Here is a 21,780-nt window from a genome sequence, read left to right as displayed (position 1 = left end):
AAGGATATGAATCCCTGTTGACAATCCTAGGGGGATACCAATTTTGGGTCCAAGTGCCTGACACTCTACTGCACAGTGTAGTAGAGGTCCCAACTTGTAAGCTGTCATTCACACTTAAGCCAGAGTCCCCAGGTCAAATCGTACTTCACCAGATTGTGTAAAGTACAGTAAACTTTGTATCTTTGTTTTCTTATCTATAATCTGGGTTTTCTTATGTATGTAAAGACTGGCTATCCATAACTCATAAGTATTGTAATATATGTATCTTATTTCTTCAGTGTTCATTCTCCCTCCAAATTATAAACAAATTTTTTTTTACTGGGTATTGTTTTTTATTTTATTTTTAAATCATTTTATTAGGGGCTCATGCAACTCATCACAATCCATACATGCATCTATTGTATGTCAAGCACATTTGTTGCTCTCATCATTCTCAAAACATTTGCTTTCTACTTAAGCCCTTGGTATCTGCTCCTTTTTTCCCTCCTTCCTCCCCGCTTCCCCCTCTGTCAGGAACCCTTGATAATTTATAGATTATTATTTTGCCCTATCTTACACTGCCCAATGTCTCCCTTCACTCACTTCCCTGTTGTCAGCCCCCAGGGAGGAGGTTATGAACACTCACTCATGTATCTGACCTGATTCTATAAAAGTAAATTATAAATATTCTTTTATATGTTTTTCCGTCTCTTGGTCTTTCTGGGACCTCTACCACATGCCATTTTACCAAGTCTTGTAGGATCTTAATGCTTGCTAAGTAAACATCCACTCATCATGCTCCCACACAAGAGATAACATCATTTTGGGGGTTGGGTGGTATATAGTAAGTAATAAAAGCATTAGACATTTTAATAATCTTCATATATAGTACAGTAACATTCAGTATGTCCATCATTTTGTTCAACTATCACCATTAACTGTCCAACATCATTTTAGGACATCTTTCTACAACTATGCCCAACCCTCCAAATTACTTCACAGGCATTAATTAATACATGTGGTAGGTTACACAGGAAAAATTCAGCTAATTTTGTAATAGTGACTGCTCCATTATATATAAATTAAAAAACTTTTATCAGGGGCTCTTACAGCTCTTATCACAATCCATACACATATCCATTTTATCAAGCATATCTGTACATATGTTGCCATCATCCTTTTCAACAGTTTCTTTCAACTTGAGCCCTTGATATCAGTTCATTATTTTTCTCACCTTCTCCATGAGCCCTTGACAATTTTTACATTTTTTTTTCATGTCTTACATCGACCACTGTCTCCCTTCACCCACTTTTCTGTCATCCGTCCCCTTGGGAGGGGGCCATACATTGATCATTGTGATTGGTTCCCCTTTACTCCCCCCCCCCCCATATAATATTTTCAATGTCAAAATGGTAGATGATTTTGTATAGACACACTGCTTCTCAAGCTTTAACAGGCACAAAAGAACACCTGGGAATCTTGTTTAAATGGAGATTCCAAATCAGAATGGCTGAAGATAGACCTGAGTATGTGCATTAAAAAAAAAACCCTAAAGAACAGGGAGCTGACCCCAATCCAAACTACTAAACGGACACCTACCCCTTCCCCCAAGAATTTATTTCAAACGATGGCATTGAAACTGCAGCTCCGGAAGAGGGACATATCTGATTGGAGCACAGGGGAGCAGATGAAGGGGGAGGAGGAGAGAGTGGAGCACATCCTGGCCCACCAGGTCTTGGATGATTACCCCAATTAGAGTAGCCAATCCAGAGAGGACTACATGGCCATCCCCACTAGGAGACATGTTGTTGGTTATCAGGTTATGAGACATGACGCCCCTCACTGACCCATAGCCCTACAGGGGACAACACTGAAGACACAGTGTGGGAATTGCACCTGATCTAATCCCACCACACCGAGGCAAAACACTAAGGGGGTGCAACAAAACAGCAAGGGAATGGAGTGGCGAGGTCCCCAGGGAACGCTGAAGGTAGACTTTGGGGCCAGGGCATAGTGCCCCAACAGACTGGACTGGAAAACATTCGTAAGGCCAACAAACAATCCTTGAACTAACTACAAAAAAAAAAAAAAAAAGCTTGGGTGGAGAGCAGATGTTTTGGGAATGATGAGGACAATGAATGTACAAATGTGCTTTACACAATTGTATGTATGGATTATAATAAGAGTTGTATGAGCCCCTAATAAAACGATTAAAATAATCATTTGAGGGCTCTTAGAGCTATTATAACATTGCATATATCAATTGTATCAAGCATATTTGTACATACGTTGCTATCATCATTTCCAAAACATTTTCTACTTGAGTCCTTGGTATATGCTTCTCTACCCCCCCACCAATGAATTCTTGATCAATTATATTATTATTTACCTTACACTGTCCCTTGTCTCTTCACCCACACTTCTGCTATTTGCCTGCTGGGAGGGGGGGACCTATATATCCAACCTTGCAATGGGTTCCCCCTTTCTTCCCCCTCGCCCACCCCTTCCCCTCATGATATCGTTACTCCCACTACTGTTTCTGAGGGCTTTATCTGTCCTGAATTCCATGTGTCTAGAGCTCTTATCTGTACCAATGTGTGTTCTCTGGTCGAACCAGATTAGTAAGGTAGAACTGGGTCATGGCACAGTGTGTGTGTGTGTGTGTGTGTGTGTGTGTGTGTGTGTGGTGGTGGTGGTGGTGAGCACTCAGGAACTAGAGCAGTGGTTTTCAACCTTCCTAATGCCACAACCCTTTAATACAGTTTCTCATGTTGTGATGACCCCCAACCATAAAATTATTTTCATTGCTACTTTATAAGTGCAATTTTGCCAGTTATGAATCGTCATGTAAATATCTGATATGCAGGATTTATTTTCATTTTTACAAACTGAACATAATGAAAGCATAGTGATTAATCACAAAAACAATATGTAATTATATATTGTGAAATATTTCTAATTACAAATAAATGAAATTTTGTCATGTAGCATGGGTAATAAACAACCGTAAACTACATCGCTACATTTTGTGACAGTATGCATAAAAAGCCAACGTCAGTGTGAAGGTTGAGATAGCTTCTTTTTCACCACTCTGAAATTCTCTGGGCAGTCTTTGCAAGAGCACAATGAAGATCCTCTTCCACAATAAGTCTCCTACTGTATTTAGACCTGATAACCAACAAGCTGGAAAACCCTGTTTTGCAAAGAAGTTGGAAATGGAAGAAGGTGCAACACAGTCTCAGACAGAACAGGACATGACTACAAGCACTTGATCCAGGACTCTGTAACTGGCACTGTAGAGAAATCAGTTCTGGCTGATAAGTTCAATTAACTCCTCTTGTGCTGTCTCAGGAACATCTTCAACTTTGACAGTGAATGAGCTTCTAGTAAGTACAAATGGGGTGTCATGTAGATTTGGAAAGTACAATGAAATTTTGTCTGCAAGCTTGTGCAAGTGTCCTTTCATAGAAATTATCATCATAATCCTTTGTCTGGTTCAATGTCATGTTCCTCAAAGAAAGCAGATAAGGTAGGCAACATGTAAATTTTATTTCCATCCAATTTTTTTTTTTTGCCATGCAGATTTCACTTGGAATAATCGGATCTTTTCACATAAATCGAGGCATGCTGTATTTGGTCCTTGCAGTGACCAATTTAACTCATTCAAGATGGCAACCAAGTAATTTTCTGCAGTTCACAGTCTTGCTTTCGGATTAAAAAACATTTTAAGTTCATCACGAAGTTCAAAAGCACGTTTTAAAACTTCCTTTTGACAATCATCACACTTCAGTATGAAATAGCAGAGCATTATTCAGTGCAGCCAATTCATTGTACAGTTGTGAAAACAGTCAACCGATTAAAGTGCTCGCCTTTACAAAATTGTCAGAACTTATGATGCTTTTCATCAGTGTCTGCATTGCTAATATTTGCTGATGGATCATACATACAGTGAGTTTCGTTGACTTTTGGGGATTCATTCAGTACCAAACGTTGAAATCCATATTGAGATCCTAGCATAGCTGGAGCACCATCTGTGTAAACACCACAAACCTTTACCTAAGAGATCTTATGCTCCCTCAGAAATGAACCAACTGTGTCAAATATATCACATGCAGTAGTCATTTCAAGGTTTGCAAAAAAGAAACTCATCTTTAAAGCCGCCATCATTAATACAACTCACATAAACCACTAACTGTGAACAATTTGCAACATCTGTAGATTCATCAAGCTGGATGCTAAATATTGGAAGTGGAGCAGATTTAATTTCCTGGATTACCTGATCAAGAATATCAGCAGACATGTCATCTATTCTTCTGCAGTGTCCTTAGAAAAGGAAATTGCACTCAATTTTGTAACAAATTCATCTCTGATCCTAACTCAAACAATGTCTTTGGCAGCTGGGGTCAATAAATCCTCAGCAACGGTGTGAGGTTTCACAGCTCTGGCAATTCTGAGTGTCACCAAATATGAAGCTTCAATAGTTGCTTCGTTTTGTTTGTGGTACTTGCCACCAGTGTCAACTCTGGCTTTTTTGAGTCCATGAACTTTGCTTCTAAAATATTTGGCATCCAAACATACAACTTTCCTCTAGTTCTTAAATGATTTGTCCCCCGACTATCATGATCCCAATTCTACCTTACAAATCTGGATAGACCAGAGGATGTACACTGGTATAGATAGGAACTGGAAACACAGAAAATCCAGGGCAGATGATCCTTTCAGGACCAATGGTGAGAGTGGCAATACTGGGAGGGTGGGGTAGAAAGGGGGAACTGATCACAAAGATCTACATATAACACATATATATGTATTTTTTGCAGTAGTTGATGATTTTATAGTATATGGTTTTACATTTACCCAGTAATAATTCATGAAGTCTTGTTTTACCTCCAATACTGCTGCTTTCAACACAGAAGCTGTTTTCAACACAGCAGCTACTCTCTACACGTGACTGGTCCACATAAGTACATTATGGCGCCAACCCTGTCACACACATCTGTATTTGTATGGGGGTGTATGTGATGGGGTTGGTGCGATGATGTCACGGTGGGTACTTGTATGTGGGTATATCTGCAAGTGGGTGGACCCGCCTGGAGACGGATAGGGGAGTGGTGTCTCAGTTCCTAAAAATATGTGTTTTCTGATGGTCTTAGGTCACCCCTGTGAAAGGGTTGTTTGACCCCCAAGGGGGTTGGCAAACCACAGGTTGCGAACCGCTGAACTAGAGGAATGATTTGTGTTTCATTGGTGCTATACCGCAGTGTGCGCATTACAAACTAGCTGGCAGGTGGTGTATTCGTTTGGGAATAAGACTAGTGATTCAGAATTACCTGGGCCCATCTACTTGTCACTATTTCACTGGCTTCACAATACAATCCCAATATCATTTCTAAATCTCCCATCACTGATCCTATTTTCTGGTCTTCAAGTTGTTCTTTGTAGTCAAAGAAGTAAAAATGAAGCAGAACAACAACAAAGGAACCCCTTTATTTTGACAAGAATGAACTTCTTGAAAATGGACTGTTAAGAACCCTGAGAAAAGGACCTTGACTGCTACCTTTTCTTGGTTCTCATTCATTCCTTTAGCCCAATGGTTTCTGAAGCCCAATCCTGAAGCCCTTTATATCCCCCTCACCCCAAAGGCTCCAATTAGTTTCACAGAAGAGTTACATGTTCAACTAGCATAAACATATTACATTCTGGGGTCAGAATTTCTCTATCATCTGGATAGCAAACTAGACTTAAAAAGTAGAGGAAATTAAAAACAAAACCCAAATACTTTAAAATTAGTGATTACTATTAAAATGAGACACAATCAAGACCTTGAACACAGTGAAAGTTATATTCACGATTGCTTATTGCTATAAAAATATGTAACCTGACTAAGCTGTCAATTATATTAAGTCAAACCTAGTAATTTGTTTCTGAATTATTTTTCACTTTTACCCTGGTCCACATAACAAACAAGACTGCTTTCTTTGTCTTTGAGAAGTCAAAAGGCATTGCCAGTCGAGTTCCTGTGCACACACGTGGCTTTATTCCAAATAAAACATGTTTACACATGTCTCTGCAACCAGTGTGCAGCTGCAGGTAACTACTTCTGTCAGTAACATACTTCTCCTACTCTGCTTAGGGCACTTGACTCAAAAGAGTAGCTTCAAAGTCTCTCTGTAAGGCCAGTTAAATTCAAGACAGAAGGGTCAGTTCAGAAGGTTAACGCTATTATTATTTTTTAAATTAAGAAGTGGTCTCTTGATAGAACTTCTTGAAGGACACGGAATTCTCATGGGAGCTTATTATGAAGTAATGTGAAAAGAGCACTGGTGAGAAAGAGGCCAGGAAGTCTGTGCTGAATATTTTTCCATCTAGACACTGCACCTGTTCATCCTTCAAGGGTAGCAGGGGCTATTTTAGGAGAACATGCAAGAAGCAATAGCTACATATTCTGATATTTTAATTTATTGAAAGTGTCAGTGGTTTCGTAGCGATATTTTGGACTTAACCTCAAATATTGCAATTATTAATGTCTTAATTATAAATTTTTGGGGAAGAAAAATGTAATTTGAGTTTCAGTGTACCACCTCCAGGTTTATATGCCAGGAAACACTTGTCAATTCAATAATTTTTACAGCTATAATACAGTGACACTGATTACATTTATCAGGTTGTAGGACCCTTACTACTATCCTTTTCCCAATGATTTCGTCACTGTTAAAAGAAATTGATTATCCTCTAAACAACAGTGTTCCATTGGGTATATCTGCTGCACAAAACCTCTTAAGAGTACTAAAAGGCTAGAATGTTACTTTGTGGCCTAAGATGGCCTGACCCACGTCATGGTATTTTCAATTGCCTCATATGAAAGTGAAAATGGGACAATGAACATGGAATACCCATGAAGAATCGGTGCATGGGAAGTGTGGTGCTGAAGAAGAATAATGAAAGTACCATGGACTGCCTAAAGAACAAGTAAGTCGGGAATCCAGGGCGGATGGCCCCTTTAGGACCAGTGGTGAGGGTGGTGATGCTGGGAGGATGGAGGGAGGGTGGGGTGGAGAGGGGGAACCAATTACAAAGATCTGCAAATAACCTTCTCCCCTGGGGGACGGACAACAGAAAAGTGGGTGAAGGGAGATGTCGGACAGTGTGAGATCTGACAAAATAATAATAATTTATAAATTATCAAGAGTTCATGAGGGAGAGGGGAGCGGGGAAGGAGGGGAGAAAATGAAGAGTTGATGTCAAGGGCTTAAGTGGAGAGCAGATGTCTTGAGAATGATGAGGGCAATGAATGTACAAATGTGCTTTACACAACTGATGCATGTATGGATTGTGGTAAGAGTTGTATGTGCCCCTAATAAAATGATTTAAAACAAACAATCAAGTCTATCTTGGAAGAAGTACAACCAGATGCTCCTCAGAGACCATGATGGAGGGACTTCCTCTCAAATACTTTGGACACCTTGTCAGGAGAAGACGAGTCCCTGGAGGACACCATACTTGATAAAGTGCAGTGACAGAGAGGAAGGCCCTAAGGAGATGGACTGACACAGTGGCTGCAACAATGGGCTCAAGCATAGGAACAGTGAGGATGGTGTAGGACCGGGGAGTGTTCATTCTGTGACGATGACGGTTGCTCTAGGTGGGAGCCAACTGGATGGCGCCTAACAACAAGCAATAGCTTCCATTTTCCCTCAGCCTCCTACCCTTGATAATTACTTTGGTGTCTATTTCATATAAATGAGATCATACCAAAAAATCACCAACTATTTTATCTATTCTCGGTACCACATTCTTCTTGCAAAGAACCTTCAATCGCCACTGATGACTGTCTGCTCTTGCAGTTGCTCACATTTGCAGATGCAGATTCTACAGGGTCAGGGTTACTTACTGGATTCCAGTAGACCGCCTGTGGGCATCTGGTGCATGGTTTCCTATGACTCTCAGGTAAGTTTAATAGAGTCTTAAAAGAGTTTCCTGGAGGCCTGGTAGAGCTTGATCCAGGGTAATGTAACCAAGAGGAATTACTGAAACCCAAATGAAGGCTGAGCATGATAGTGGGACAAGAGGAAAGTAAAAGGAAATAGAACTAGGAGGCAAAGGGCATTTATAGAGGTCTAAATATAGGCATGTATACATATAAATATATTTATATATGATGACGGAGAAATATATCTATGTGCATATATTTATAGCTTTAGTATTAACGCAGCAGATGGACATTGGACCTCCATTTAAATACTCCCTCAATGCAAAAACACTTTGTTCTATTAAACTGGCATTCCAAGATGCTCACCTCCCCAACTCAATCGCTAAAGACAAAGCGACTCCATAAGCAAATTTGGTGAAGAAAGCTGATGGTCCCTGGCTATCAAAAGATATAGTGTCAGGGGGTCATAAAGGCTTGAAGATAAACAAGCGGCCATCTAGCTGAGATACAACACAGCCCACATGGACGAAGCACACTAGTCTGTGTGATCACAAGGTGTGAAAGGGATCAGGTATCAGGCATCAAAGAACAAAAAATCATATCTTTGTGAATGAGGGGGAGTGCAGAGTGGGGACCCAAAGCCCATCTGTAGGCAACTGGACATCTCTGTACAGAAGGTGGCGGGGAGGAGATGAGCCAGTCAGGGTGCAGTGTAGCAACGATGAAACATACTTTATTCTAGTTCCTAAATTCTTCCTCTTCCCCGCTATCAATGATCCCAATTCTACCTTACAAATCTGGCTAAACCAGAGGATGTATGCTGGTACAGATAGGAACTGGAAACACAGGGAATCCAGGACAGATGATCCCTCAAGACCAGTGGTGAGAGTGGCGATACTGGGAAGGTGGAGGGAAGGTGGGATAAAAAGGGGGAACTGATCACAAGGATCTACATATAACCCCCTCCCTGGGGGATGGATAACAGAAAAAGTGGGTGAAAGGATATGTCAGACAGTATAAGACATGACAAAATAATAAATAATAAATTATCAAGGGTGAGGGAGGGGAGGGGAAAAATGAGGAGCTAATACCAAGGGCTCAAGTAAAAGGAAAATGTTTTGAGAATGATGATGGCAACAAATGTACAAAAATATGCTTGACACAATGGATGCATATATGGATTAAGAGTTGTAGGAGCCCCCAATAAAATGACTTTAAAAAAAATGAGATCATACAGTATTTTCCCATTTGACTGACTTATGAGTATATACCCCTCAACATGTTTCCAAGATTAGAACTTCTTTTCTACTTATGGCTATAGAATATTCCATTAATATGCATGAGTGGACTTCAAAAAGTTCATGAAAAAAATTCTTTCCATCACCTTTTTGTTCATTCATTAACCTGTTGAAAGACATTTAGGTTTTTTCTATCTTTTGACTATTTTGAATAAATGGTGCATAAAACTTTGCTTTGCAGGTTTTTGTTCACATTCCTGTTTTCAAGGATTTAAGCACAGATGCAGGTCTGGGTTGCTGGGCCATATGATAGTTTTATGAGCAAATGTTTGAAAAACTGATTGACCGTCTTCCACAGCAACTACTGCGTTATGCATTACCATCAGTAATAGATGAAGGCATTAACTTCTCCACACCCAAAAATGTACTGAGCAATTTTTCCATGCTTGATTATTTTCATATTTTCTTTGGAAAATATCTATTCAATTTTTCTCTTTCAATTGGATTACTTAGCATTTTGTTATTAAAGATGTAGGAGTTTTTCATATATTCTGAACATTAAACCCATGATCAGATATATGGTTCCCCAATGTTTTGTTCTATCCCTAAGTTATTGCTTCATTTATACATTGTCTTTTGGAATCTAAGAATACGTTGTTAAAAACTAAGTCCCACACTAACAACCTTATGCTTGTGTTTTCTTCTAGGAGTTTTATGTTTTTAGTTCTACTGTTTAGGTCCCTAAATACAGTGAGAGTTAACGTATGCAATAGCTAGTTTGGGGAAAGGGATTACCAAGCCATTTTCCGAGTCTCTCTTTGGCCGGAAACTGCTGAAGTTTGTCCATCACAGAGAACCATGGGTACCTGAAACACTGCAGGCAAAGCTTTCAGTGTCAAAGCAACCACTGCAGCTTGGCAGCGTGACAACTGGCCAATGAAAACTGGCCCATCCTAAAGATTATCCAGAGAAATGACCCAATAGTCCATCCGAATGAACACAATCCTATTTTCACAGGATGCAATGTATAGTTTTATGTGTTCTTTAGGCAGGGTTATAATTTTCTATGATGAAATTTGAACCTAAAAACTCAACAGACTCAAATATTACTCAAGTATAGAGATCATTGCCTTACTGTGGTCCCACCCCCACCACACTGTTCTCTGAACTGGAAAACCTTGACTATAGCAAAGCTTCTGGTTTTAATTCCACCCAAGAGGCTCTGCGTATGTAGAATAGAACTAATGCTTAAGGAAATGAACAACTAAACTCCGGAAATAATTACAAAGCAAACGAGTTAAAAAAAAATTCCAAAATGATGATTTCAATGGACATTATTTCCAAGACTCCAAAACTTCCTTTAATGGCTTTTAACTTTAACATATTCTTCAATACAGAAACCACACAAAAAAGTTTTTGTTTCTTTAATGGTATTATGTCTAAGACTTAACTCATAATCCATAAATAGATGACCACAGTAAGAGATAGATGACAAATATGAATGAACAAACTCATATTAAAAATAAGCAAATATATATTTAGAAGTTCAATACTTTACAAGCTAAATACCATTTTTCACATTAGCAATTATTTGTACTTCTATCCTTAGGGAAGGAGCTCTGGCAGCCTGGCTGGTTACATGTTGGAATGCTACCACAAGGCAAAGACTTAGTTTGGAAACCCACAAGGGCAGGAAGGTACCATGTAAACGCTCCATTTATAGCCAGTAAAACTTACAATTGAAAAAGGGTAATCAATAGGATACAAAACTATATATGCAACAGAGCCTCAAAGTTTGTCGGAAAATGGAATAGAAAGATAATGGAGTTTTCCCACAAATTTTTGAAACTCCTTCATAGACCATCTCAATTACGTTCCAATATATTAAAAAAGAAAGACACAAGACTAAAAAGCAAGCAAGCCAAACTTTTAACATGGGTAACTTTTAGGAGCCCTGGGAATGTAGTGGTTGGATGTGATGGGCTGCAATCCAAATGGTCAGTAGTTTGAAACCAACAGCCACTCTGCAGGAGAAAGCCTGGGCTTTCTACTCCCGTAAAGTTAGTCTCAAAATCCACAGAGGGTGGCCATGAATCGGCATTGATTCAATGGTAGTTTTTTTTAAACTTCTATGAGCACAGCAAGATGACATAATCTTTTCTTATCTCCAAGTATAATTTCCCCAAAGATCCTGTAATTATGTAGCATTTTCATAGAGGGAAAAAAACAACAAGCTGCCATAGAGTTAATTTTAACTCACAGCGATAGTTTTCAATGAGTGGGAAAATTTGGAAATAGAATGCCAAGCTTTCCTTCCAAGGTCTCTCTGGGTAGGTGTGCACTTAACTGTGTGTATTAGCCAGCTAATTGATAAAGAGGAAAACAGAAACAAGAAAGTTACACCTGAATTCCACTAACGCATTAACAGTGATTAGGTTCTTAGGCTCTGATTACTTTTCAGTCCTCTAAAATAGTCCTCTAAATTCAGTCCAACACAAACACTAAAAATAATAATACATCAAGCCCGCAAGTCATAAAAGTTCCACAAGAGAAATGCTATCTATCTCCAGTATATGTTAATTTTATCAAAACAAGACTCTCAACGTTAAGTGTTGTAAAATTATAGATCCTTGGTGTAAAGCCAAGAACATTTTCCAATTTTAAAGCTGAAGAAACAAGCAGCCCAAAAGCAGATGCTTAGAAAGCATAATCTAAAGTTTAAAATGATGTAACTATAAATTAACCCATTCAATTATTATGTGGTGTTACTTTGTCCCTTAAGTTCATTATCCATTTCTTTTTCTCTACAAATGTTTAGTAAAATAAAGAGATACCAATAAGCGATAGTGCCCGTAGTATGGGTCTTTTCAACTAAAACACTTTTGCTGTCAAAGTGAGACTTCAGTTTTATTAAGCACTGTATCCTATTTTAATATGGAAGCTTATTTTGCAACAGGACATAAATGAAATAGATAAGACTACTAAAACAGAACATCTAAACACTTGCAGATTTGGGGTAGAGTGAAAATATTTTGTCACTAGACACTTACCAGGACTATGATGAGCTGCAAATCCTCCATTCTGAAACAGGTCTCCTGCCACATTCATTCTACCGGGATTAAAAGGTCCTACTCCAGTCTTGCTCTGTGAAGTTAAAGACGGGGTGGATGTTTGTACATTAACACCAGAATTACTTGACTGGAGTCCTTTAGTGACATCTCTCAGGTTGGTATTTTAGAGTGATGCCATCTGTATAATCATTAAGTTCGCATCTCTCCCAGTACTCTGAGACCTCACACCTGCTTCTAAGGTTGTAACATTAGTTATAGGAATTTGAGTTGATTCTGAAGTGATAGCACCATTACCCATTCCTGCATTTACCTTACTTCTTGAAAGGCTGGAAGTGGAGAAATCCAAATCTTTGGTTCTGTTTTTCATTCCAGGAAGTCCCCATTCAATACAAGTGGAAGAATTTTTCATTTGACCAATATCTGCTTCTATATCTTCTTCATCATCAATAACGATGGTCTCACTTATATTTCTTTTTTGCGAAGTCAAATCGTTTGAAGGAGGAAGAATTAGAGAATTGTTTTCTTGCAGCTTTTCCCTTTGTGATGATGTAAGTAGGCTTCTTTGAGTAGCTATGCCTGGTGCAGAAACTGAGGGAGGTTGTATAGAATCAATAAATACAACATCATCATCATCATCATCTCCTTCTGAAGGGTTTCTAGGTCTACTAACTACATGACTAGTTTGATCACCAAAAGCCGTTTCTGCTTCCATGTGACTAGCTGCCATAGTCTGTTCAGTCCATTTTATTCCTCCCTCTGACCATTTATCCATGCCAAAGAGCCTGTAAGAGACAGAGAAAAGAAATGCTCTAAAATGCAATGATTTTTGTATTTTACTGCAATGAGACAAAATAAATACAAATCTGCCACTCTTTTTTGATGTTATTTTGTAGAAAAAAACTGAAGCTCATTGGCTTTTTTTCTATAACAACTATTTTTTTTCAGTGTGATGTAAATGAATTATCCAAATTTTAACAATCCTTTAAAAACCTACTCAACTCATAGTAAATTTAACTTACTCTTTACAGTGAAAATATACCTGTCTTCTTTGTAATTAGAAAAATAATAATATAATCCTATCAAACAGCAGTCGCTCAAGACCCAAATTTGATGACAATATATTTTCAGTCTTTTATTTTAATTTTTTATTATGAGAAATACACACAGAATTATAACTATCACAACAATTTCTACATGTATAATTCAGTGACATCAATTTCATTCAAGTTGTACAACCAATCTCACGCTCTCTCTCCAAATGTTCGCCCCACTGGCCCCGAAGCTTAACATTTCAAGCTGTTGTCAATTCGAAACCCTATGGAATTATTTAAAAGAACACAACACAATGCTATAAAATGATTAAAATAGATAAAATTTGAAAAATAGATTAAAGTTTATATATATATATTTATGCAGCAATCTAAAAAAAGAACACAATGCTTAGGGCAGATATTACTTACAAAGTGAATTAAATTATCATTTGGTTAAAAGACATTTGATTATGTTTTTGCTTGAAGGTTTGAAAGATTGCTTCACAGCAAAAGCCACTCCACTGTGGCTCTAGAAATGTTTAGGTTCCATAAAAATGTGAAACTATATTCCACATTTGCCCCCATTCGATAAGGATTCCTCTAAAGAACTTTATTCAAAATTTCAAGAAATGGTAGCTGAGGAATCACCCAGTTCGGGCAAAGGAAGCAGTGGTTCATGCAATTAGGCATACATTTCATTTCCTCCTTCTTTCCTGGGTTGCTCAAAATAAAACACAACCAAGTTAGCTGATGGTGCCCGGCTATCAAAAGATATAGCGTCTGGGATCTTAAAGGCTTGAAGACAAACAAGCGGCATGTAGCTGTGAAGTAACAAAGCCCACATGGAAGAAGCACACTGGCCTGGGTGATCAAAAGGTGTCGAAGGAATCAGATATGAGGCATCAAAGAACAAAAAAATCATATCATTGTGAATGGGGGGGGGTGCGGGTGGAGACCCAAAGCCCATCTGTAGGCAACTGGACATCCCCTTACTGAAGGGTCGCAGGGAAGAGATGAACCAGTCAAGGTGCAGTGTAGCAACGATGAAACATACAACTTTCCTCTCATTCCTAAATGCTTCCTCCTGCCCACTATGATGATCCAAATTCTACCTTACAAATCTGGCTAGACCAGAGGATGTACACTGGTGCAGGTAGGAACTGGAAACACAGGGAATCCAGGACAGATGATCCCTTCAGGATCAGTGCTGAGAGTGGCGATACCAGGAGGGTAGAGGGAAGGTGGGCTGGAAAGGGAGAACCAATTAAAAGGATCTACATATAACCCCCTCCCTGGGGGATGGACAACAGAAAAGTGGGTGAATGGAGACGTTGGACAGTGTAAGATATGACAAAATAATAATTTATAAATTATCAAGGGTTCAGGAGGGAAGGGGAAATGGGGAGGGAGGGGGAAAAATGAAGAGCTGATACCAGGGGCTTAAGTAGAGAGCAGATGTTTTGAGAATGATGAGGGCAATGAATGTACAAATGTGCTTTACATAATTGATGTATGTATGGGTTGTGCTAACAGTTGTATGTGCCCCCCAAAAAAGATGAAACAAAAAAAACAAAACGCTACGCAAGCTTTTAAGGCCCCAGTCACTATGCAAAGAAGTAGGAGGTAGCACAGAAATAATAAACATGATATTAGGTCAATTAACTAAGACATTCCATGAAAACCAAGAAGTCAAATCCCTTAGGGTTGTTTACTTTGGCAAGCAGCAACAAAAAGCAATAGATAAAAACAGCCAAGGGAGCCTTTGAGGATGGAAGAGGATTTTATAAATAGAGAACTACTAGATACATAGGGACCAATCAGGACAAAGGGAAGACATTATGGGAGACACTAATAAACCCAAGACGCTTCTGATGGGCAATTCCTTCCCATTACAACTGAACAGTCCTAATTTCAATAAACACCTCATTAAAGCTAAAGTTTCCATTAAAATAATGCTATCTAGGCTTGCCTTCCATTCCACATGTCTGCACTTTTGTATTTCCTATTTCTGTGAAATGTTATACTACCTACCTTGTTGAGGTGTTTCAACTAAATGATTTAATACATTTTAAAATGCTTAGAATTGTGTTGGCATGCTCAAGCAAACAAATCCCCAGCCACTGAGTCAATTCTGATTCACAACCTCCCTTCACAGGGTTTCCAAGACTGTAAATATCCATGGCAGTAGATAGCCTCATCTTTCTCTTGTAGAGCTGCTGCAATTACCTTGCAGGGCTGTGTTATGGGACATAATGAGGCATTTCAAGACATTTGTGGAAAATGGAATTAAAATATAATGGAATATATTTTATTTCATATAAACCCCTAGTATAAAACAATACCTGTAGTTTTAAACTTTTAGTTATTGTTGAGCTAATGCACAGTAAATCACATACCAATTCAACAGTTTCTACACGGACCACTTTGTGAGGCTGACTACATTCTTTGAGTTGCACAACCATTCCCAGCCTGTGTTTGGATTGTTCCTCCCACTGACATACATCTACTGGCCCCCGAGGTTCCCATCAATCTTTCAAGTTGCTGCTATAACTCTGATCTATGCACATAGTTCTTTCGTTCTCTTTTCCTTCCTTCCAGATAGTTCTTAAAAGCATTTAATTCTCACCATCAACTTTTACTCGGTAAGTGAAACTACAGTTTGGTTTTGGTTAAAAAGACTTTAGGGGACATTTTGGGTTTAGGGTTTAAAAGTTATCTCAGGGCAAAAACTTCAGTGGTTGAAAACCTCTAAGGCTCTGTGAAGTCTGAGGCCCATGAGAATTTGTTTGCCTGTCCCTCCTTTTGGTCAGGACTCAACTTTAGAATCTTGGATCAAAATGTTCAGTAATGGTAGCCAGATACCATCCAGTGCTTTCTGGTCTCACAGCAAAGGACACAGCTAATTGTTTTTGGAGGTAATTAGCCACATATTCCCCATTTTCCTTCTTTCTATTCCTGACTCCTCCTATGTTACTCCAGGCAAATAGAGACTAACTGTGCCTGTGAAGGTCACTTCCAGGCTTTTAAGACCCCGGTGGTATTATACAACAAACTAGGAGGTAGAACAGAAGCATTACACTCGTTACTAGGCCAATAAGCCGTGACCCTCCCAAAGCAAGAAAACAAATTCTATGAGGTTTCTGTTTGTACATAAATAGCCTCGGCAGCTGTAGTGGTGGTTTTCCCCTCCACCCCCACTTGTCTACCACACAGGCTTTACTACTCAACGTTTTATGGATGTACACTGTATTGACAGCAACTAGAATAATCAATGGCCCTGCACAGACACAGCTGTCATGGAGTTGTCAGAGAGCTGTGCTCCATGGGTCTTCAATGGCTGTTTTTTCACAAATACAAAGGAGCTTCAAAATGTTGGAAACGAAAACAAAACAAAACAAAAATGTTGGAAACGGAAATAATCCTTTTAACTTTTAATTCCATTTTGGCACCAATGTTTTGAAGCCCATTTAGAGATCCTCAGGTTTTTCTTCTCAAGAGCCTCTGGGTACCTCAAACATCTAACCTTTAGTAAATAGACAAATGCAGTGTTTATAGAACCCAGGGACTCAACTTTAGAGAATATTTATTATGACTTCCTGTCCTAAAACTATGGCCCTCCCACAGTCTTCTCAGTGAGCAAATTCAGCAAATATCTAACAGCTCTCAGTTAGCATTCTTCTCGGATGGCATTGCAGGCTTGGACTGCTAATCACAAAGTTGCAAGTGCAAACCCACCAGCCACTCTATGGGAGGCCTTTAGTCTGCTCAAATCCAAAGGGGCTCTGTCCTGCAGGGTCACAATGAATCAGAAGAGACTCAAAGGCAGTGGGCTTGGCTTGCTTTTTAGCATTTTGGCAAAAACTACTGCCCATCACAACTAGCTGTATCCTTTTTCACAAAACAGTAACCAGGAGTGCCCCCAAAGGAAAAACATTTACCAACGTCCTTGAATTATGGAAAGCCCCTGAATGGTTTTATCTGATCAACATACCAGGCTTACAAAGTGCCACACAAAACCCAAACCTACGGTCATTGAGAGGATTCCAACTCAAAGTAATCTCTTGGTAGAGTTTCTCAGGCTGTCAGTCGTTAAGCAACAGTCTCATTCTCCCTCAGAGCAGCTTATGGGTTTGAAACCACTGGCTTTGTGGTTAGTTGCCCAATGCTTATCCCAAGTGCCACCAGGGCCCTTGGAGAAATGCCAGCAAACACATGAAAAATAGTCTCTTTCTCAACCTTTGGACAACAAAAATGTCAAGAATTTTAAAACTGACAGCAAAGGGGACACATTTCTATAGACTGAGAAAGCAGAAACGATTGTTAAAGGTAAAACATTTTTATTTGAGAATTCTAGCCAGTATCAATCAATGTTGTAAAAGTCCAAGCGGCCCCCAGGGCCTTGCGGGCAGCCCCCAGCTTGACTCTGGGGACAGCTGCCCCCTAAGCAATTAGTTCTTCCACAACAAGACACCCACGAGACAAACCCCACAGGAAGAACACCTTACTATTTATTGTACCAAGTCTATTAAAACAGAAAACTGCTGTCAACTGACTCACAATGACGATGTTTTCCTTCTTAATTTCTGTCACTGCTTCACCAAAGAGGGTTGTGGGTGGTTCTGGGTGCTAAAACGATGGGAGAAATGAAATATATTTCTTTACTCCTCACCGGTCCATAAGCACCAAACTCTACCACCAGAGGGAGGAGGCAACGATTTGAGAGGTCAGCGAGTCTGGGTGTTTTGCTAACCCTCTCTTACCTCAATTTCGTTGAGAAGCCATTTAAAAACGATTAAATATCGCAACAATTAGACGATGAGGAATACAGCATGGGAGGTTGTGAGGCAAAAAGCTCGCCCCTGGAAGAAAGGCGGGGGTGGGGTGGGGCAAACCTTAGCGTCGGCTACTAAGGTGTTGTGCTCCCTCTTGAATTTGCCCACCCATAGTCACCCCTGCCACTCCAGCCACCAATTCCTAGGCCAGGGGCGCGCCACGACTCCGTGGCACCGATACGGTACCCCCCCCCCATCTTTACCGGAGCAGTTGCCGTGGGCCCGAAGTTTGCCTATCGCTTTCTCGGAGTGGGTGACTGGGTCCGTGTTTCCCATTTGAAACTCGCCCAAGTAAGTTCACGAGCAGAAGCTGCGCTGCACAGAGCCATTAAGAAAGAGGGCGAAGCTGGGGCCGGCAGCCCTCGCCTCGACAAACTTGGGGACCGCAGGCTACGGAAGGGGCGGCGAGCGCGGCCCCCAGAGCGGGAGCGCGAACCCAGGCGCCCCTCCCCCGCCTCCCCCCGCAGGAAAGAAAGGAAAAATACCTCGGCGACCTCCCCACGGCCGCGGCCCCGGGCCACCCCCGCCCCGAGCGACCCCCGGGCCGGCGCCCGCCTCACCCAGTCCGCCCGGCCGCGGCCTCGCCGCCCTGCGGGCCGCCCGGAGAAGCGCCGGGCACATGAGCGGCGCCCCGAGGAGCCCCCGAGGCCCCTGCGCGGCAGCGGCGACAGCGGCCGCGCCGCGGGGCATTAATCCCGGGTGGGTGGGAGGCTCCGGAGGCTGCCCTCACCCATCTCCGCCTCCCCCAGTCGCCTCCGCCTCCGCCTCCGCCTCCTCCTCCGTCGGCTGCGCTGCTCCCAGCCCCCCCACTCTCGCGGACCTGGGCTGCAAGACAGTGGGGCAAGCCTCACCCGGTTCTGGCTGCGGCTCCGCGGAGCGAACCTCCCCTCCCCCGGCCCACCCCCCTTCGGTAACACGCACAACTCCGGTCGGTCCAGTCCCGGGTTTAGCGCTGGTGAGGAGGAGGAGGAGGAGGCGGCGGCCGCGCGGCCGAGCCCGTGGAGGCTCCGCCCCCGCGTCCTCATTGGCTGCCCCGGAGGGCGGGCGGATGCACGCCCGCCACAGCCATTGGCCCGCCCGGCCTTCCTTCAGGGCCCCCCTCGATGAGGTGGTCCGAACGGCCGTCCATCAGCCTCGGGCCACGCCCCTGGGCGGGGCCACTCCCCTCCCTCCCTCCCGGCCGCCCTTTCCCTGCGCTCCGCGGCCCCTCCCCTCCGCTCCGCACCCCGCCCCCACCCCAGTCGGGCCGTCAGGGTCAGGCGGACCCCGGCGCTGTGGCCCCGGCCCGGGCCGCCAGCCGGCTCTCGGGGGTACCGGCGGCCTCCCCGGGCCGAGCACAGCCCCAGGCAGCCAGGCTGGGGCCTCGCTCGAACCTGGGCACGCAGGCCGCTGGGGTGGCCCCCACAGCTCTGCCCGAGGACAGACCAGCCTCGATGCCCCCAACGCCCTCCCTGTCCAGGGCTGGGAGCCCCTGCGGGCCAGGGCCAGGGCCACGGCGGGGAGGGGCCAGGCCCGGGCCCCGTGGGCAGGGGCGGCCGAGGGCGCCGGGAGCTCGCGAGGGCTCCGGGTGGCGTGGAGGCCCTTCCACCCTCGCCTCGCCCCATGGGGCACAGTCCCCCACGCCCGTCATGGCTGCAGCAGGAGGAGACGACGTCCTCCATTTTGTCGGGACGCCGTGGGGACTTGGGGCCAGTGCAACGCCCGGCCCCGTGGGGCTCGGGAGCCTCGTCCCCGAGCAGCCCCACTGGGCGCAGCCATTCGGCCGGGGAGCCGCCCCGGCCTCGAGGGGCTGCCCCTGAAGGGCCGAGGGGAGCCAGCGCGACGGTGCAGCGACCCAGACGCCGCTCCCGCCTCCATCAACCAAGATGGAGGAAGCTGCGGGCTCCCCTGGAGCTGGGCGCCCTTGTTGGAGGGGCCGGAGCTTCCCCTGCGTGTCCCTCTGCGCGGGGGGCCGTGCGCGTCCCCCGCAGCCCGGGGTCAGGTGCCCTCCCCGGCCTGCCCCCGCCTCTGGTCCTGCAGGCTGGAGGGAGGCCCTGCACAGTCGGCCCGTGGTCGTCACACCTGGGCCGTCAGCCCCGCGGGCGGCGCCCGCGCCCTGCACCCTGCGCGGTGTGCGCGCACAGCCCGTCGACCAGGAGCCCTTCTTTGTGTGCGCGGTCCGCCCTCCGGCTGGGGCGGACGGAGCGGTGCGGTACAATGGCCAAGCCTCCACGTAGAGATGGGGAGAGGATGGCGCTCTCCTCGCACCCTAGCGGCTCCCAGTGGGATCGCAGCGATGGCGTTGGGAAGATAAATGTTTGGGTGGCTAGTTCTCCGCCAAGGAGTCCATTCTTGCCATTTTGGGTTTCGGAGACTTGACCTCTTCCCAGGAGTAAACAGACTCATCTTTCTCCTGGCATGCATGGGTGATAAGACTTCTCAATCGTAGGAATAGCTGACGTCGCTGCCTATCAGTAATGGAGATGTGATGTTACAATTCTAAATGTATCGTTGATAATGAACATGGAGATTTTAATGAAGTTAACCATCCATGAAGATGATTACAAAGATGGATGTATAAACTAATAATGCCACTTATAGAACATGATCAAGAAATTCTGATTCATCATGACTGAAAATTAACGTGAGGCTACAGTGGCGTACATGTCGGGCTGCTGACTGGAAGGTCATTGGCTGGAACCCACCAGCCGTCTGTGGGAGTAGGATATGGCCGTCAACTTTAGGAGATAGTTACATCCTAGGAAAAGCATGGGGACAGTTCTACTCTGTCCTGCGTGGTCGCTATGAGTCAGAATCAAGTGGGGCCACCTGCGTAATAGAATAACTATCAAGAAGCCTTTACACCTGGGACTAAATACTGTAACTGCATTGATTTTTTAATAAATCAGCTTCAAATTAAAAGGTTTTTAAATATTTTTTCTTTTTCTGCAGATAAAACTTTGTTAATTATAAAATATTTCCTTTTTTAATAAAAAGATCGTTGTCTTGTATCACCTAGGGCTGTTTTCCCGTGACATCCTCAACATCAATATCATCACAACAGAAACATCTTCTATCACTGTTTATATAATGAAGCATCTTAACAACTGAGTGAAAATTCATACCATCCCTTTTCTTTCATCATGTGATAGATATTAAATAGCTTCAGCTTACTGAATTCAGACCTACCAAGAAGGGTTGAGTAGAGGTAAAATCTACTCTGTCATAGACTTAAATGACAAATCATATGGCTACACATGGTTCAGTTTGAGGACATTTTATTCTGCTGGTACAAGAGTTAATCCTCCCAACGCAGCAGATTATTTGCTGTTAGTTGCAGAAATGGATTGCCACTCCTAGCAAGCTGAGGAGTGGTCCATAGGCTTTTCAAGGCTATGACCTTTTAGAAGTAGAGTGTTAGACATCTCTTCTGAAGTGTGTCTATGAATATTGCAGCTGCCAACCTTTCACCTAAGAGTTAAGGGCTTAGCAATTTATACCACCCCGGGACTCCACCCAAAAATCAGACCAAAAAAAAAGCTATGAAGCACAATTCTACTCTGACACACATGGGCTCATCATGAGTCAGAATATATTCATCAGTAACTGATCAACTGGTTGGTTGGTTGATTGGATGGTTTTCCTGCTACCAATTAATTCTCTGGCATATTTGCTCTTTTGATACTTAGCAATAACAATTGCAATTGTTATTTCTACTTC

General features: G+C 42.9%; 1 protein-coding gene across 12 annotated transcripts in view; it reads right to left on the bottom strand.

The window, feature by feature from the left end:
* Positions 1-19,061, bottom strand: part of ZMYM5 (zinc finger MYM-type containing 5) — a 28,012-nt gene extending 8,951 nt beyond the window's left edge. Inside the window, exons 1-6 of one of the 12 annotated variants that reach the window (XM_075562853.1) lie at positions 18,933-18,948; positions 18,285-18,396; positions 18,010-18,108; positions 17,807-17,875; positions 12,529-13,000; positions 12,198-12,291 (exon numbers count right to left, since the gene is read on the bottom strand). In XM_075562853.1, coding sequence (XP_075418968.1) covers positions 12,198-12,291; positions 12,529-12,990 — 556 coding nt within the window. In that variant the 5' untranslated portion in view covers positions 12,991-13,000; positions 17,807-17,875; positions 18,010-18,108; positions 18,285-18,396; positions 18,933-18,948. Of the gene's footprint in view, positions 1-12,197; positions 12,292-12,528; positions 13,001-17,806; positions 17,876-18,009; positions 18,109-18,284; positions 18,520-18,641; positions 18,797-18,932 lie in introns of those variants that run through there. The other 11 variants (XM_075562854.1, XM_075562855.1, XM_075562865.1 and 8 more) reach the window with 11 other exon arrangements.
* Between the last annotated feature and the right edge of the window lie 2,719 nt (positions 19,062-21,780).

This window comes from Tenrec ecaudatus, chromosome 11 (assembly GCF_050624435.1).
Source record: "Tenrec ecaudatus isolate mTenEca1 chromosome 11, mTenEca1.hap1, whole genome shotgun sequence".
NCBI classification, from domain to species: Eukaryota; Metazoa; Chordata; class Mammalia; order Afrosoricida; family Tenrecidae; genus Tenrec; species Tenrec ecaudatus.
Note: the sequence above shows the minus strand (reverse complement) of the source record. Positions and strands in the feature narration are given on the sequence as shown.